Source organism: Danio rerio, chromosome 16, assembly GCF_052040795.2.
Source record: "Danio rerio strain M-AB ecotype USA chromosome 16, GRCz13ab, whole genome shotgun sequence".
NCBI classification, from domain to species: Eukaryota; Metazoa; Chordata; class Actinopteri; order Cypriniformes; family Danionidae; genus Danio; species Danio rerio.
The window spans coordinates 12557757-12576126 of record NC_141036.1 but is presented as its reverse complement, the minus strand read 5'-3'; the positions used below and the strand labels follow the sequence as shown (position 1 = coordinate 12576126).

The 18370-nt window shown below is 37.1% G+C and overlaps 2 protein-coding genes across 5 annotated transcripts in view; one reads left to right on the top strand and one right to left on the bottom strand.

Moving 5' to 3' along the window:
* trpv6 (transient receptor potential cation channel, subfamily V, member 6) overlaps positions 1-5053 on the top strand; it is a 26555-nt gene extending 21502 nt beyond the window's left edge. For 2 of the 3 annotated variants that reach the window (XM_087284823.1, XM_087284822.1), the window contains exons 15-17: positions 1198-1466; positions 1547-1653; positions 4501-5053. In XM_087284823.1, the coding sequence (XP_087140949.1) occupies positions 1198-1466; positions 1547-1653; positions 4501-4738 (614 nt within the window). In that variant the 3' untranslated portion in view covers positions 4739-5053. 3 annotated transcript variants of the gene reach the window in all.
* On the bottom strand, positions 4867-18370 carry si:dkey-26c10.5. Of its 2 annotated transcripts, NM_001326572.1 has the most exon segments (7): positions 4867-5271; positions 6640-6740; positions 6825-6976; positions 11071-11172; positions 12787-12894; positions 17805-17918; positions 18096-18370. In NM_001326572.1, coding segments are annotated over 7 exon segments (798 nt in total). In that variant the 5' UTR covers positions 18193-18370; the 3' UTR covers positions 4867-5147.

Below are 18370 nucleotides of genomic sequence, written 5' to 3'. Positions count from 1 at the left end.
GCTTATCCACCATTTATTGACTTTCCTTCACCACAGCAAAAAGAACCGCCAAATATTCCAGCATATGTTTTACACAGAGGATGCCCTTCCAGCCACAACCTATTACTGGAAAACACCCATATTCTCACATTCTCATACACTACAGCCAGTTAAATTCATCCCATTCCCCTATACCGCATGTCTTTCGACTGTGGGGGAAACCAGAACACCCGGAGGAAACCCAGGGTTTATCCAGCATATTTTGGAATTTTTCCCATTGAACAAGAGGGTCACCTCCCTGTGCCTTCAGGTCAGGATATAGGTCTCTCACTGTTGTTTGTGCTAATGGGCAAAACAACAGTGCAGAGTACCTGGGCTTCTTGAAGTCCTTGGGAGAGTTTCTGGAAAATGCTCTGACTCTTCTACTGGGGGTCTTCTGTGCTACTCACAGTTTGTCCATAACAAACAACATGCTAGGGCACAAGTGTGTCCATAAGTGCACATGGCATCAGGATACCCTTGGTCAGAGGTTGATGATTGACCTTGTGGTTGTTTCATGTGATCTTTAGCCATATCTCTTGGACACTCTGCTAAAGAAAAGAGCAGAGCTGTCAACTGTAAACAATAAAACCAGCATGTCCACTCTGCTTGGTTTCAGAGATGCACTACATCGTCTTATGTGCTGAAAAATCTTTCAAAGGGTGTGCTAGTGGCAGACTGAGATAGATACATTTGAATTAAATCACTCAATTATTTCAAACCAGTGCAATATGCATTGCAATATATTGATCGTTTTTATGTATTGTGCAGCCCGACAAGGATCTGCTGCAAGGAGATAAGTTCTCAGTCATCGTAGTAAGCTGTAATTGTGTGATCTGACTGGGGCTCACGAAGAAAAAAAGTGGTTATACTTGATCATTCAGTCCTTTTTAAAGGTCACATCTTCAGATGTCTTTGGCTTATGTTGCATTTATATTTTAGAACCATACCAGACTTTTTTAGGAAGTGCACCAAAACCCATTTTTCAGTGGTCTGTCTGTATAGTGCACATCGAGGTTTAGGTGCCAATGTTCAATCACATCAGGCTTTGTTTTAATTTAACCAAAACTGCCAGGTGTTTTTTTGAATTTTCAAATATGAATTATATATAATCATACTACCCAGCACTGTAAGCTTCTGAATCTGTAACATAAATAACTTACTTGTTTTCCTGTGCAGCCTTGTGGATTTTCTACATGACTCAGGAACCCTTAGCACTTCCGCAGTACCGCTCCTTTCCCATCACCCTCTTCTCTCAGTTTGAGGTGAGCGTCGGTCAGATTGATTTGCCAGTGGACCACACACTGTTCACCCATCCAGTGGTGTATTGGACCCACGTCTGCTTCAGCTTGATCTCTAACGTCCTCCTGTTTAATCTCCTGGTCGCCATGATGAGTGACACTCAGTGGAGAGTAACTCAAGAACGTGACGAGCTCTGGAGGACGCAGGTCAGTACTTTAGCTACTTCAGTCACAGAGCAACTATGCTGGAAGAAGGAAGAGGTTACAGTTGGTTTCTCTTTTCATAGGTGGTGGCCACTACTCTGATGCTTGAACGAAAGTTGCCACAGTGCCTGTGGCCAAGATTGGGTGTCTGTGGTCTGATGTTTGGGCTTGGAGAGCGCTGGTATCTTCGGTAAGATCACAATCACAATTATAAAAAGTACATTTCAAATTAATTTTACATTTAAAAGAACAGTGACAATGTTACCATTGGCTTCAATTAAAGAACAAGTTTTGCTAATTTATAAATACTAAAAAGAGCTTAAGCATTTAAAGCAAAAGATGACTAAATGTGGTATTAGAAGTATACCCGGAATACGCCCCCTTGTGGCTGTCGCACAGCATTTTCAGTTTTGTTGTGCACCATGGGAGAGAAGCTGGATTCTGTCTGTCCGAAATAAATGAATACTGAATACTAATAATGAATACTAGAAACTCATAGACAGCTAAAACTTTTGAAGGGAATGTGGAGACAATATAAAAAATATTTTTTATTACTCATTTGATTATAAATGTTTTTTTAATATAAACCTATTTTTAATTAAAAAAACCCTACTATTTCTCACCTAGCACGCATGGATCTGCTTGAACAACACTGAAATACATCACATCTGGTTGACCGGTCACACACGGTCTAGTCGCAGTTTTTTATTTTTTTATTTTAATATTAATATTTTAAAGTCGCCTTTCCACGGCACACAACATTTAGACACAACTTTCAGAATACGCCCCATTTTGGCAGTCTTCGTTTTTGTCGCACACCATAGGAGAGAAGCTTTTCGCAGTCTCGGAAATAAAGAAGTGCAAAAGCAAGAGCCTTTAAGCCTGGTTTATACTAAGTGATCGGCGTGACCCACGGTGCAAGCCTTGCACGTAGCTGTGCATTTATACTTCTGCGCGCTGTTTCTGCTGCTCTGCAATAACACTTCCGAAATGCTAGCTAGCAGTAGGTATTTATGTTTCTCTGTTTCGAGTTCCTTTGCTGGTGTTTTGTTTTTTCCTGAACGCTTCCTTATTGTACAAGTGGCTCATATTCGCTCATTTTGAGGCGGGAACTGACGGACATGCAACAACTTTAATCATAAGGTAAACACAAAACAGCAGTCTCCATCCGGAGCTCATTCACGGGACTCCACACTTGTAAACACCCACTGCATTACGCTCGCATGGCTCTTACCTCCGCCCACACTCATCAACACTACCAAGCCGACCGATCACAGAGCTTGCGCTACGCGTACACGTTACATTTTTTGGTGCGCGTCAGCGATGGGCGTCAGCGAAGGGTGCAGATGCATAGCATACGCATGACGCAGAAGTATAAATCAGCCTTTATTCTGTGTGCGTTCACCATGGTTGAATGAATTAATACTAGAAACTCATAAGCCCCTTTCACACAGTGATACCTTTAAATTTCCGGAACGACTTTACCGGTATATTCAAAAAAACGCTGTTCACACAGGCGAGGACGTTACGGAATTTTTCCAAAAAAGACCGTTCACACATCCATTCCAAAATACTGGTAAATTCTGACATCTTTCACCACAAATGAGCCTTAAACGGCTTGTATTTGTAAACATTTGACTACATTACAAACTCTGTGGATGATCAGTACTGTGAACAACTTCAATGAAAACATATGGAGGATCACTTTTGCATGTCGAGATGTTCATAATATGTGCTTGTGCTGGCGTTCACGGCTGTTTCACAGGCACACGCAAAGCTTGAAGGTAAACAAACAACGGCTTATCATAAGCATCTTATCGATGATTATTTACACAGTTGGCATTAAGAAGAACATATAAACGTTATCTGACTAACTTCTAGCAGATAAATGCGTCTGGGAAAATATTCAAAGGCTTTTATTCTAATAAACCGGGCGGACGTAAATGCGTCTGACTGTTCTGATTGGCTGTTCTGATTGGCTGACTGTTCAGCACGTTCTAGACGTGCACGCGCTCTTTCCGGCAATCTTCCTTCTGCATTCACACAGCGCAGCATTCCGGCAAATTACCGGTAATGTTACAACTCTTTCCGTAAAATAGCCAGAACGAATTTACTGGTATTTTCAAAAAAGACCTGTTCACACATACAACCTTTCCGGAAAATTGCCGGTAATTTTCCAGAAAGGTCTGTATGTGTAAAAGGGGCTATAGACCGCTAAAAATTGTGAAGATAACATTAAAAAAATATATTTTTTTATTACTATTCATTTATGAATAGAAATGTTTTTTTTTTTTAATATAGACTTTTTTTCTGATTAAAAAAAATAACGAAACTAATATTTCTTACCTCGTGTGCACAGACATGGTTGGACAACACATACATCATATTTTAATGTATCCGCAGCTCAAATCGGATCCAAATTTTCCACATACAGAGATGATCGGAACTCCATGCAGCTCCTGGACTACTCTCCATTTAAAATGAATGACTTCTGGTCTGTCGCTTGTTGTTTGTCATGTGCTGTGGAAAGAAGGCTTAACAGATCCGCAGCTCAAATCAGATCTGAATTTTCCACATACGGAGATGATCGGAACTCCACGCAGTTCCCAGACTACTCTACTCTCCATTGAAAAAGAATGACTTCTAGTCTGTTGCTTGTCGTATGCAGTGAAATGGTGGCTTTAAGCTATATTGTATGAAAAAAAAGCATGGATTTGGACCACTTCTCTACAGCTGCTGTCATACTGTCAGCCCAAATCATACCGCATGAGAATCCAATTCAAAACCGACTAATTTCAATAGTGATATTGCCTGTGCCTGTGCCTGTGATAGTGCCTGGCACACATGCTGGAAGTTACCTAGCATTACTTTTATACCTAGTGAAATGTTTAGGTGCTATCGTAGTGCCTGCTGCAGCCTTGGTCTGTCAGCTAAAAATTCTTGATTATTACTCAGGAATGTGTACACAAGCATTCATTTCAAATGATGAGCTTAAACTTGCAGCGTTTAACTAATTCACTATATCTTTTGATTCCAGAGTGGAGGATCGCAATGACTTAATGGCCCAGAAGTTGAAACGCTACGTCGATGCATTCTCAAAAGATGTAGAAGTACCCAAAGAGGAGAAACCTTCTAAGAGTGATGGAGAGCAAAGCATTACTGAGAGCAACAAAGAAAAATCGAAGAAATCAAAACAGTATTGGAGTCTCATTCGCAGGAGTATAGAGTGTGAAAAGGAAGAATGTGTGGATTGCCCAAATTTCAAGTTTCTCTAAAAAGCGGTCAGGGTTCAGTAACATTTAAGAGTTTTGAGACTCCTAGTATTAAAGGGTTTCTGTTAAGTTATTCTGAATTATCTTAGTGTTGTATATTATGCAAATATATAGGTGTGCACCATCACTGGTAAATATAAAGGTGGAAGTTTAATTAAGAAATACAAACAAAAACATATCAAACAGAATGTACGTGCAATTCATTACTGTGTGAACATTAGACACATTTAGTGCAAATAACAAGCTTTGTGTAAATGATGAGTGTGGTTAGAAATGAGTGCAACATTAATGCAAATAAAGCACATAAATATCTAAAAAGCTTTTTGCACCAGTTATGTACACTTAAAAAAAAATGTCTCATTTCTGATTTAATCTTGAGTATGTGCTGAATGATGGTGTGGATTGGTGTGGTCTACATCTTCTGACAGATGTACTGTAAGTTCAGTCTGCAGGACGCTGGCTGCCAGCTCCGCTCTGCCGATTTCTCTCCAACCATGATGCCACATTCTCCAGAGGAAGAAGAATCGCCCCAGTATCTGTATGCATGCATAAGTAGCTTACTCATTCAGTCACATTTAAATTGTATCAAAGTATCCAATTCAGAAGTATTGTTTTTTTTTTTTTTAACAATGTAATAAGTTATGAATGGAATACCGAAATAAATTACAAGTGGTCTGTTTTCTATTATCTATATTCTTTAAATAAACACAAACAAACCCCAAGAAATTTGAAAATTAACACATATTTTTAAGCAGTAGAACATTTGAAAACTTAGTATAAAATGTAACTGAATTGAACTCAAGGAGACACCTTTCGACCATTTACTTCAAGGCTTCATAATTACCTCGTCAGATGGTTACAAAACAATAGTATTGTAAATACAAAATGAATGAAAATATAAATAACAGAAAATCTGATTTTTAATCAGGGTACATTTAATGGAATGTTTCACCCAAACATAAAAATCTACTCACTATTTAGTTTTATTCTAGTTTCAAGAGTTCACACTTAGCTGATGATTGATTATAAGCAAGTTTGGCATGCTGTCCCGGGAGAGAGCCCTGAGCTCGAAGGTTCTTGAGCCCTGGGCTCCCTCCCGTTTGGAGGAAGAGAGGGGAGCCTTGAGCTCAGGTAGATCTCGACAACTCCCCCTTGATAAGAGCTTATGACTAAAAATTGAATGCTATTACAAGATATGCTGCGTTATAAGATTACCTGAATTGCAAATTTAGATTTATCAATTTACTTGTTGTGCATGTTTTTGGAATGTGGGAGGAAACCGGAGGACCCGGGGAAAACCCACGCAGGCACGGGTAGAACATGCAAACTACACACAGAAACGACCACCGGCCTGTTGAAGGACTAGAACCGGTGACGTTCTTGCTGTGAGGCGACAGTGCTAGTCACTGGGCCACCGTGCTGCCCTATGGAGGGAAAGGTGAAAAGGTACGGGTGGAAGGGGGGATTCTTATAACGAAGATGACTGTAGTGAAAAAACCCTGGCTCTTTATAGTGGGTTAGGAATGGCCTGATTGGTGGATCATGCATGCTAATGCAGAACCAGCCGTGTTCAATCATAATCACATGCTCCTCTCGAAATTAGTTTATGAATAAACTTCACTTATCTATTCAGTTTTTTTCCTGCCTTACACAAAAGGTACTCTGAAGAATATTGGAAACCAATAGCCCAAAAACAAACAAAACAAATTATAATCCAAAATTTAACACTTCTATATATCTACTTTTCTGTTAAACGGAAGAAAAAGTCAAACAAATTAATAATAAGTTGAGAATTTAAAGATTTTATCACCTTTATTTAAAAAACGAAGATCTCCCTTTAGTGGCTAATGTTTACACTGCATGCTTTCAATAATAATATAATTGTTAACATAACAGTTTCCCACCTCACTGTCAATACAGTGTTGTTAATCCACATCCATTGATTGGTCCCCACATGACTCAGGCCGATCCAGTAGTTTACAATTGCCCTCTTACTCAGAAACATCTGCAGAGAAGACATATTGTTCACTGGGACAAAACACGTTGATATGACAATCACTCCTGTTAGATTTATCTTGGTTTTACCAACCTGCACACGTTCATTAGTGATGACAGCAAGATCTCCTCCTTTCCTCCGGCACTCCTCTCTGCTCTTCTGCCAGGTGAGACGCGTCTCGGACAGGAAGTAACAAGTGTTCTCGAATCTCAGCCAGCCGCTGCCACAGTCACGGCACAGACCCACTACACACACACATGTAGAAACAAGACAACACTTACATAAAAATAGGTTATATGAACTGTCGAAATCAAATTGTCAATATAAAACATTAATTTCAATCAAATATCTGTTTTATTTATTTATTTATATATATATTTATTTATTTATTTATTTTTTATTTTTTATCAGAATATGCAAAAATCATACAAATACAAGAAAACATCAACAGATAACAAATACAAAGCAACAAAACAAAAACATCAACAATATAGTCAGGTACTGGTATGTGCGTGAGTGTGTGCGTGTGTGTATGCATGTAAAGGTAACTTGGTGGACAGGTCAGAGTACATACATTAGGAACAATAACAGTCAATAAATGAAGCAAGTGTCACAGATATAGATAAAACATATAGAAAGAAACCAGTCAGAGGTAGGGAGTAACAACAATGCTTATTAATGTATGATAGTAAATATGAGAGTAAAAAGAGAGAAAGGACAACAGTAATAACTGACAACAATAATAATAAATCACAAGTGCTACACCAACTACTACTACAGAAAGTTACTTATATTACAACTACTACTGCTTCTACTACAGCCACAACCACGACTACTACAATCACTTCTACTACATCTACATCAACAACATCTACTACTGATATTACTACAGCAACAACGACTACTACTACTACTGTAACAACCTACTGGTTGTTCAAATATCTGTTTTAAAAAGTATTGTACTTAAAGGAGCTCTTCAGAAATAGGTTCATTTTACAAGTAACCTTGGGTTAAACATTCATTTATTCACTCATTTTTCTTTAGCTTAGTCCCTGCATGATTTATCAGGGGTTGTCACAGTGGAATCAACTGCCAGCTGTTGTATGTTTTTTACGCAGCAGATGCCCAACCAGCCAATACCCAGCACCATGCTGGGAAACTTAAACAGTTGAGTTTCAACATTTTTAAATACATTCAGCTGATCTCCCAGTCTTGCGGGAGCACTTTTAGCTTAGCTTAGCATACACTAGGCCAATATGGCTAGGAACTAAATACTCTCATTCTTTTGCTGGAATGAGAGTATAGTTCGTAGCCACATCGGCCTAGAAATTAGCAACTTTTTAATGTCCGTCAGTCAAAATCAAGCTTTAAATAGGATCAAAACTTTTTTTTGAGCGACAATGCTCAAAAAGTTTAATTATTTATGCTAAGCTAAGCTAAAACTGCTCCCGCCAGACCTGGACTACCCAAGTTTCTGTTGTTGAAATTTGTAGGATTAGCATTGTGGTGAAAAATAAAACCTCTAATTTGGTTGAGGATGTGCTGAAAAAACTTTAAGACGGTGTATAAACGATATGATCTATATCCGGGAGGTCAAACTCAATTCCTGGAGGGCCGAAGCCCTGCACAGTTTAGTTTCAACCCTGCTGCAACACACTTACCTGTAGGTTTCAAACAAGCCTGAAGGACTCAATTAGTTTCATCAGGTGTGTTTAATTAGGGTTGGAACTAAACTGTGCAGAGCTGCGGCCCTTTTGGAACTGAGTTTGACACCTGTGATCTATATGCATGCAGGGTTATTTGTTTGGTTCTTTGATAATTACATTAAGGCATGTTATTGTACACTTAATCATAAGATTATAGTTAATATCTATTTGCAAAAAAGTTAACTGTATCTGGCAACAGAAAATTAAAGGGATAGTGCAACTAAAAATTTCAATTTTGTCATCATTTACTCACCCTTGACTTGTTCGAAGCCAGTATTGAGTTATTGCTTTTCCTTCATTCTTTTGAACACATAACAACAACAAAAAAACTCTAACTGGTTTGGAAGAGGCCAAAGTTGAGTAAATTGGTTTGGAACAGGTCAAGGGTGAGTAACTGATGACAGAAGGCAAATTTTAATAATTAACTATTCCCTTAATGAAAGACACCTAGTGTGCTAGTGATGGGAAGTTCGGATTTATTCCATGAACCGGACCTTTCGGACAGTTTGCTTCAATGAACTGGTTAAAAAAAACGGATCACCGGTTCTTTTACACTACATTGTAATGATGTCATCTGTTATAATCTAATGACAATCCTCCAATGTTAGAACTCAACATATTAAAAATATGTAGTCCACAATCATAATTTAATTAGTTAAAAAACATCACCATAATCTGAAAAGTTTCTGAAATTAAGTTTTGCAACCCAAATGAAGCATGATTCCCTTCAAATTCTATATTGATTTTCTGTTATAAAAAAAAAACAAGTTATTTTGGTTATTTCGACAGTAGCTATTGTGCTGCTGTATCAGTAACATACAGCAGGCTGTCATGTTAGGTTCACCACCTGCTGAATCACGCATGCGAAGTATTATCAGTTCACTGCTTAAATCTGATCTCTGTGTAGTGTTCTAGTAAGTAAATAATGATTTTACTTATCAAACATCTTGCAGAACAAAATAGAATTAAAGAGCCCATATTATACATCAAATAGGGTCATATCTTGGTTGTAAGAGTCTCCAACAACAGTCTAATATGCATGCAAGGTCAAAAAACACTTTCATGGTCTTATAATCTGCATTTATTTTTACCTAATTATCCCAGCGACTCCTGTATGAATCGTCCAGTGATTCATTTGTTCCCAAACCCCTCCTTAGCGCGGAGCTAATCTGCGCTGATTGGACCGATGACAGTCTGTCGCGATTGGTCGACTGCCTTCAGTCAGAGAGGGAAATGGCCAATAGCTAATCAGCAATTTAAAAAGTAATCACAGTTCATACACGCTCGATAGTGTAGGCGTGGATTTTAGCTGCCACACTATGGCGAGTGGATAGTGCCACGGATAACCGAACGAAGGAGACAGTCGTGTACTCGCCATACCACACACACACAAAAACACACACACACCTCCGGATGACAACGCTCCCGCTTCCGCCCGCACCCGCCAGGTTTTAGCCTGAGAACCCGCTCCGTTTTCTGCCCGCCGCGCCCGGTCCCGCTAGAGCGGAGAACACAACCAAAAATCACCCAGTATACAGTCCAGACAGCCAAGCTGTCTGTATAAACACATACACACAGCACAAAGCTCGTTCATTCGTTCGCTCTCTCTCTCTCGCTCTCTCTCATACGCTCTCTCATACCACGCAGACTCTCTCTTTCTAATTCACATAGCAATATCCGTGATATTGCTAGACAGCCCGCTCCCGTCCCAAATTAAACCCGTTACCGACCGCTCCCGCGATTTATTCGGAAATTTATTCCCGCGGCTGTCCCCGCGCCAGATTTCTGCGGCGCGGGAATAAATTTCCGAATAAATCGCAGGAGCAGAACTCTAGCACGGAGCTCCATAAACAAACAGCACGCGTCGCGTTTTTAACGTGACTTTGCACGCGATAAGATAATATATCCAGTTAACCTGATACAGTACACGCGGTTACAAGTAACAAATCACAACTAAATACATTTGCAAGCTAGAGTAAACGAGGCAACAACTTTAACCGCACGTACTTACACTTGAGAAATGGAAGAAACCCATCCTGACGTCCATCAGTTACTCTTTACTGATCCTTCCTTTAACAAACTCAGATGAAGTATTCTTTGTAGCATGTAGCTTCCAGAAGTTTCCAACTGCTTGGTTATAATGCTGAGGTTTCATCTTTGGGTAGAGACTCAATATATCCATCTGCAGTGTGACTTCAATCAACCGGCATGTTTGTGTGTGTGTGTGTGTGTGTGTGTGTGTGTGTGTGTCTGGGTTTCTGCGTCAGAGGGCGGGGCCTCAGGTTTGAAATCTCCCGGGTTTGCACGTGCACGTGAATAACTTGGTTTCGTTCGTACGTCATGGCGAAACACCTAATGAATCGTGATCAAGGCGACTCGTTTGAAGCACTATGAGTCGACTCTTTTATAGATGAATCAACAGTTTTAAACACTGTATTCTTACAGATTTAAGCCTTAGCTGGATACTTCACTTCACTTAGAGCTGTGTTACACACTACATGGAGGGGAATTTTCAAAAACCCATAATATGGGCTCTTTAAGTTCTACCGACTTAAAAAAAATCAACTGTCAGAGTTTCATGAAAAAACAAAGTATTCAAATTTTCAGATAATGTCTTTGGTTCACAAACTCACAGGCTCTTTCAAATGGCTGTTGGTAAACCTCTTGGCATTTCTTCAAACTGCATTCCTGTTCCAGAGTCGTCTCAGTCAGCTGGCATGAGTGCATCCCAGTCACTGTTCATAAAATATGCAAGGTCAGTCACTATTTGCAACTAAATAGCAGTTACTATACTTATTTCGTACCTAAGGTCCAAGTAAAGCAGCTTTAAAAAAAAAAAAAAAGCTTTTACTTTGTATATTTTTTAAACAAATTTTCTGAAGACATTCCAATCTATTTTTAATCTAATTATTTTAACCTACTTATTGTTCTAAAACTGATCTAAAGAATGATTTTAATTGATATACATTTTAATCGAGTCTCAATGTTTATCACAATCATAATGAGCTTTATTTGCTAATTGTGCGCAAATACAAGAGGAGTTTTTTGTGGTTTAGAAGAGCATTATACATAAGGACATGTCAACAAGGGAAAAGAAAGGGCATTTAGATAAGTCAGAAATTAAGTAAACAATAAAATGATTACGTTTGTCTAGGAGTTTGCTATTCAGAATAAGATGATTAAAAAAGGGACAAAAGAAAAACAGAAAAGTACAGAAAAGCTAAAACTCCGGGCAGCCATCTGTGGCGCATTATTGGACATATTAATTCAATAACTGTGAAGTACTACAATTTATATAGACAAAATAAAAAATAATACCGGACATTTACTCCAACAAAAACTGCACAAATAAAAATTTTCCTGGTTCATCTAATTTTTTTACTTTTAGAATATCAAGTGTTGTATAGCAGCTATTGCGTTAATCTGCAAGTAGTTATGTACACTGTGCATAATGGAGAAAATTACACATGCAAAGTGTAAAATAATGTTTATTCAAGTTTCAGTTAAAAATAATATCAGGACAAAAGCCAGAATTTGATCTTTAAGCAAAGGAAAAAAGCCCTAGCCTACGTGTGAACCTCTGCTCTGCTAACATTTTATAAAACTTAACTTTTAACATGCAATTTAATTACACAGAGATGCTTTTGCTTGCAGTAAGTAAATGGTAGCCTCATTCATTTTATTCAGGCATGCTAATGTGAATTTATAAAAGGTATGATTTGCTTTATGTGGGGATTTCACATTGACAATGTTATTATAGTGTACATTTTGTATATTGAATCCCCTTTTCAAAATATTTGATGTACGATCATTTGTAAAGCTTGTTTACCAATGGGGACCTCACTTTAGTCAACTGTGCATTCAAGTCCCCACCAGCATATAAAAACATGCAAACTCCACACGACAATTGAAGTAAATTAACATTTGGTGAAAATTAGAAAGATGCTCTTATATGTTGTTCTATAAAGCCAATATAAAACTCTGATATATGTGGCCGTTTTATATCAGAAAATAAAAAAATATAGCCTATATATTTTACTCAAGTTCATCTAATAATTTCAGTAAATCCAACAACTGAGAATATATAGCTTATACTTTGACTATATTGTTGCCAAAATCTTTCAAATGTAACAACGTGGCGTTTCCTATAGCAGATAATAATAATAATAATAATAATAATAATAATTATTATTATTATTATTATTATTATTATTATTATTATATAATTCATATAATTATTATAGCAGATGAGGCATATGCAATATTAAGAATGCATAATACAGCCCACATTATTTTAATAAAATAATATTATTTCAAAAGTTACAAGTTAGAAGGTAGCCTTTACTTACACTTAATAAACAGCACAAGGACCACAATCAGCAAGAGGACGCAGATGACCAAAAGAACCAGGGAAACGACGCGGTAAAGACGAACTCTCCGGTATATATCTGATGAATCTGAATGGGGGAAAAACATAATACATCTGTTGTTACATATGTCAATAAATGACGGAAGTGCTGCAAAGACAACGACGTGCATCACCTGAATCTGGCGGCAGTGGTTTCGGTTTAGGCTTGCCGTCTGTGGACTTGCCGAAATTGCACAGTTTTACGTACATGCTAACGCGTCTTAATTCGACGAAGGCCAGAGAATCTAAATGAATCAATCTGCACAACCTTTAATATGCTAGTGCTCACTTGCCCGCAGCTCAGCTCTTTAAGTGCGCGCGGATGCACTTGAGGGGTTCTCGGCCGCGCGCAGGGGCTTTGAAGATCTTCATCCGTCACTGTAGCAACACACACACACACACACACACGCAGTCTGAGCAGACTATCAGTAACACAATATCATCTCTGTGTCCTCGGATGCCCTGCTAAAACTAAATAAGATACCCGCTGTCCTCCAGCTGCAGCTCTGTCTGAGAGATGCGTCGTTTACTTATGGACATACAAAACAACTTCTAATGAGTGTGGATCAGTTGTTTGGGTTAACTAGAATGATAAAGATGCTGAATGACTCAAATGTGCAAGCTCTTTTTTTTTTTTTCCTAAACTTACTTTGACTCACTTACCTTTCTTTGGCTTAGTCCCTGCTTTATCAGGGGTCACCACAGCGGAATAAACTGCCAATTACTCTGGTATACCTACGTTTTTGTGGTGGATGCCCATTCCAGCACTGAGAGTACACAATATAGCCCAAGTGCTGGGAAATACCCAATTATCCCAAACTGAGCTCATCAAAAATATTATTTTCACACATCTTCAAAAAATATATGAAAAACAATTTTGTTTGCAACCACGGTAAGGCTGTAGGGTAGTTTAATTCTTGAGGGGCTCTTTATCCAACAGTATCGTAATAACCACAAAGTGAAAGTTAACAGCCTTTTATTTTGCTCGAATAAGTGACTATCAAAACATCCAAACCCATAAATCATCATTTAAATATAGCCAAAGCATATCACTGCGTCTACGCTATGCCACCGTTTAGAACTGCTATCTATATCGTGCATTTAGAGCAAATCTATGTGATAAGTCCAGATAAGCTCTTGCATTGCAGCCCTGGCTGTGGTTAAAAACCCCTTGTGAAGATTAGCTTTGGTTTTACTTAAATGGACGGGGTCTAAATTAAAATAGAAGATCTTTTAACATTTACTCATCCTCCATTTGTTTTAAACCTGTTTGAGTTTCTTTCTTCTGTTAAACACAAAGGAAGATATTCTGAAGAACGTTGTGAAAAACAGTCATTGACTTCCATAGTGTTCCTTCTGTCAATGGCTGATGTTTTCCCCAACAATTTTTAGAATATCTTGTTTTGTGCTCAACATGAAAAGAATTTTTTGAAGTTCTTAAAATTAGATTCACTTGAGTATGAGTGAATAGGACATTTACATTTTTCATGTGAATTATCCTTTCACATTGAAAGTTCAACCAAAAATTTTAATTTACTGTTAGCTTACTCTCCCTCAACACATCATTTTTTCTTATGTAGAACTATTTTCTCTACTATAACTCTACTGATGCTAATTTCAGCTGAACGGCCTGAGATAGCAATTTTTTATTTTTTTTTTTTTGTGGCTGGTGAACTATCCCTTTAAGGCAACATGTTGCTAAGATGGGTGGATAAAACAGGCAGTACTGTCTCATATAAAGGCTTTGCCTTCCCTCAAGAAATGGGAACTAAATGTAATTCAAGAAAATGCAAATATTGCACATAAAGCTTCCCAGGACAACTTAAAACATTTTATGACAAAACACAAAATCAATTTAAACATATTGTTTCATCTGATATTTTTCCCTTATTGAACGTATTTATTGAAATACTGACTTTTTTTTTTCTAATTCACCTCCATACAGTTATACATAGTTAAACAGTTATATACAGTTATATATATATATATATATATATATATATATATATATATATATATATATATATATATATATATATATATATATATATATATATATATTGAAGTCAGAATTATCAACCCCCCGGAATTATTAGCCCCCCCTGTTTATTTATTCCCATGCTTTCTGTTTAACGGAGAGAGGATTTTTTCAGCACATTTCTAAACATAATAGTTTTGATAACTCATTTCTAATAACTGATTTATTTTATCTTTGCCCTGATGACAGTAAATAATATTTTACTAGATATTTTTCAAGTGACATTTTTTAATGATTAAAAACTGCTTTTATTCTAGCTGAAATAAAACAAATAATACTTTCTCCAGAAGAAAAAAATATTATCAGACATACTGTGAAAATTGCCTTGCTCTGTTAACATAATTTAGGGAATATTTAAAAAAAGAATAAAGAAATTCAAAGGGGGACTAATAATTCTGACTTCAACTGTATATATAAATGTGTGTGTGTGTGTGTGTGTGTGTGTGTGTGTGTGTGTGTGTGTGTGTGTGTGTGTGTGCGTGTGTGTGTGTGTGCGCGCGTTCGTGCATGTGTTTGTGTGTGCGTGCGTGTGTAATACAAATGCTTCAGTGAATCAAATATATGTATTTATTTAAATCATAGATAAATTCAGCAATTAAACATAATTTTCAGTGTTTTGAGTGATAGTTAGTATGTTCTGACCTACAGTAATCTCCATTTAGCTATTTTAGAAGCTGCTGTATGGGTCAAAGTTTAAACTGTGTTTAATTTCTTTTTTTATTTTACGAGTGAAGTGTCTTGTGAACATTCGCAATGTCTATCAGCTCTCTAGATCTGCCGGTTTCAGACTGTTGAAAAAAAAAACACTTTCTGGCGCAATTATGCATTCACATTGGTATGAACTATTATAGGGGTGGTCAAATGTATTGCATGCATTTTCTTTACATAAACTATTAATATTATTTTTTAGGATGCAGATCAGAGAGAACTATTTCTCACTATTAAAGAGCTGACCGCCATACATCTTGTTTTGATGTATTTCAGGGGGATCAAGTGTTAATTATGGGGGTCAATTCCCCCCAAACCCCCCTGTAATTCGCACCCTGCAGGCATGGCTGTAATCTAAATTCCAGCTGTGTGAATGCATCATTAATTTATTATTACATACCGACATTCTGGTAACTGCAGCTTGATTTTTACTGTAAATGTAACAGTTTTTTTTACAGTGTAGGTTATTTCTTTGCATATGTCCTCCTCAGTGGTGTAAAGTAACTAATTACAAATACTCAAATTACTGTAATTACTGTAATTTTTCCTCAGGAATTGTAATTTAGAAAGTAGTTTTAAAAATGTGTACTTTTACTTTCCCTTTAGTATATTTTTAGTGCTGTAATCAGCACTTTTACCCAGCTACTTTTTTTTTCAACCTGCAGTCACTACTTTATTTTCTCTTGTCTATGTCTATGGGGATTAGAAAAATAAGTCCTGTAATTCCTGTCCAATCAAATCTCACATAGAAGGTAAATCGCCTCATAATGAACTATCTCAAAATAGGGTTGATCAAAAAAAATATATTAATGCAATACAAATATATAATATATGAATTGATGTTTACTTTAAACATTAGAAATATACAATTATATTGTTTAATTATAATGATTAAAATATTTATTTTTTTTTGTCAAGTAATTTTGGGGCTAAAAAGTATCGGTTCAGGCACCATTTTGGCAACGGCACCATTTTAAAAGTATCGATTTAGCACCGGTACCCAACCCTACCTCAAAAAATGTGCGCTTTATAATTGCAGCAAACTGTTTGGAAGCATTAAAAGTGTACAAGATCTCCAAAATCTTTACATGCATTGACCCAGAAGATGCAGTTAACAGTTATTGACTGTTAAGATACATGTCACTGATGAGAAAATGACAAATGTTTACTGTATGATGATCGAAATGGCCTTAAACATCCAGCAGGCACAAGATGTCAACATGATGTCAGAATGAAGTTGTACCCCAGTGTCATGGGGATGTTGCATTTTGTTTTTCCATAAAAACCATGGAAGTGTCAGATTTGATGCCAAAATGACGTTGGATGTTTGCTCGATGTTGGATTTTGGTTACTTATCAACACAACCTAAAGTCAACCAAATTTCAACGTCATTTGATGTTGTTTTTGAACAAATAATGTTGTCCTTAGACACTGGCTATAATCTAACCTTATGTTAATGTCTTATGATGTTGTGTGCCTGCTGGACGATAACTCGATGCACTACAGAATGTTACGTTTACACACACATGCACAAATGACATGTAAACGCGCATCAGCTTTTGAAAGTATAATACTCACTACTCTTGAGTACTTTTGAAAGGGCTACTTTTTACTCATAATTATTATTTACAACAGGTACTTTTACTCTACTCACACTACGTTTTTAGGCAAGTAATGATACTTTTACTTGAGTATGCTTTTTCAGTACTCTTTCCACAACTGGTCCTCCTTTATTTTGAAATCAGAAATATTGTTTGTTTTGCTTGACACTTTTCTCTAACTCACTGACCAATCAATTTGTTTTGTTTTTTTCTCCATCTGTTTTAGTTCCTCTTTTTGGTCTTTTTTTCACTTGTTTCAGAGACAGCCGACAGACATACCTACAACAACTTTTGCTGCATGTTCAAACTACTTATTTAAAATTTGTTGAAACAACACAATTCTTTAGTTTAGTTTAGTTTAGTTTAGTTTAGTTTAGTTTTTTGCTTCACCTTAATTGTTTTATGTTCAATCCACTTAAATTTGTAAAAACGATTAAGTTAACTTTATTTGTTTTGGGACAACATTTTGGAATTGTGCAGAGCCCAAGCATTTACAGTCTACTTTAATCACATTGTTATAGTGCACAATCATTATGTGCATGTACTGCAAAACAGTTTTCTATAAATTAAAAAACACTGCATTCTTTAGTTGTATTTCTAAAAGTGTGTTACCTTTATTGACTGTATACGAGCGAGTTGAAGAAGGCACACCGTACACATATTCAGAAGGGTCAGTAAGAGAGGAGTAAACATTGCCTTCGTCTGCAGTCTCCTTTTCAGTATCAGCTAGAGACCATCCAGTTCAATAGAGTAATAATCATGCAAAGAAAATATGAGAGATTAGTAGTGATCAGAACAAAAAAGTTTGTATCATCCTGCTCATGACACACCCTTCCATTGAACACACAGTGAGTCCTGAGTTTGAGTAGTAAGAAAATTCGGCAAAAATAAAGATTTGATTACCTTCGGTCTCCTGCTCGTCCTCGTTTTCTCTCTCATTGTGCTCTTCAACCAGCGCAATCTCCTCCAACTCCACTTCTACCACTTGTTGGCTCTCCATTGTTTTGTGTGTGTGTGTGTGTTTGTGAGTGAGTGCTAATTCCCTTGAGTTTCGTTTCCTAACTAATTAGTCAGAGTTCCCAGTATGATCCTGGTCAGTAAACTGGTTTAATTTCCAGCTTCGCCCAAAGAAATCCTGAGCTGATGCTGCTTCTCAGATCACAGCAGTTCTGATTTTC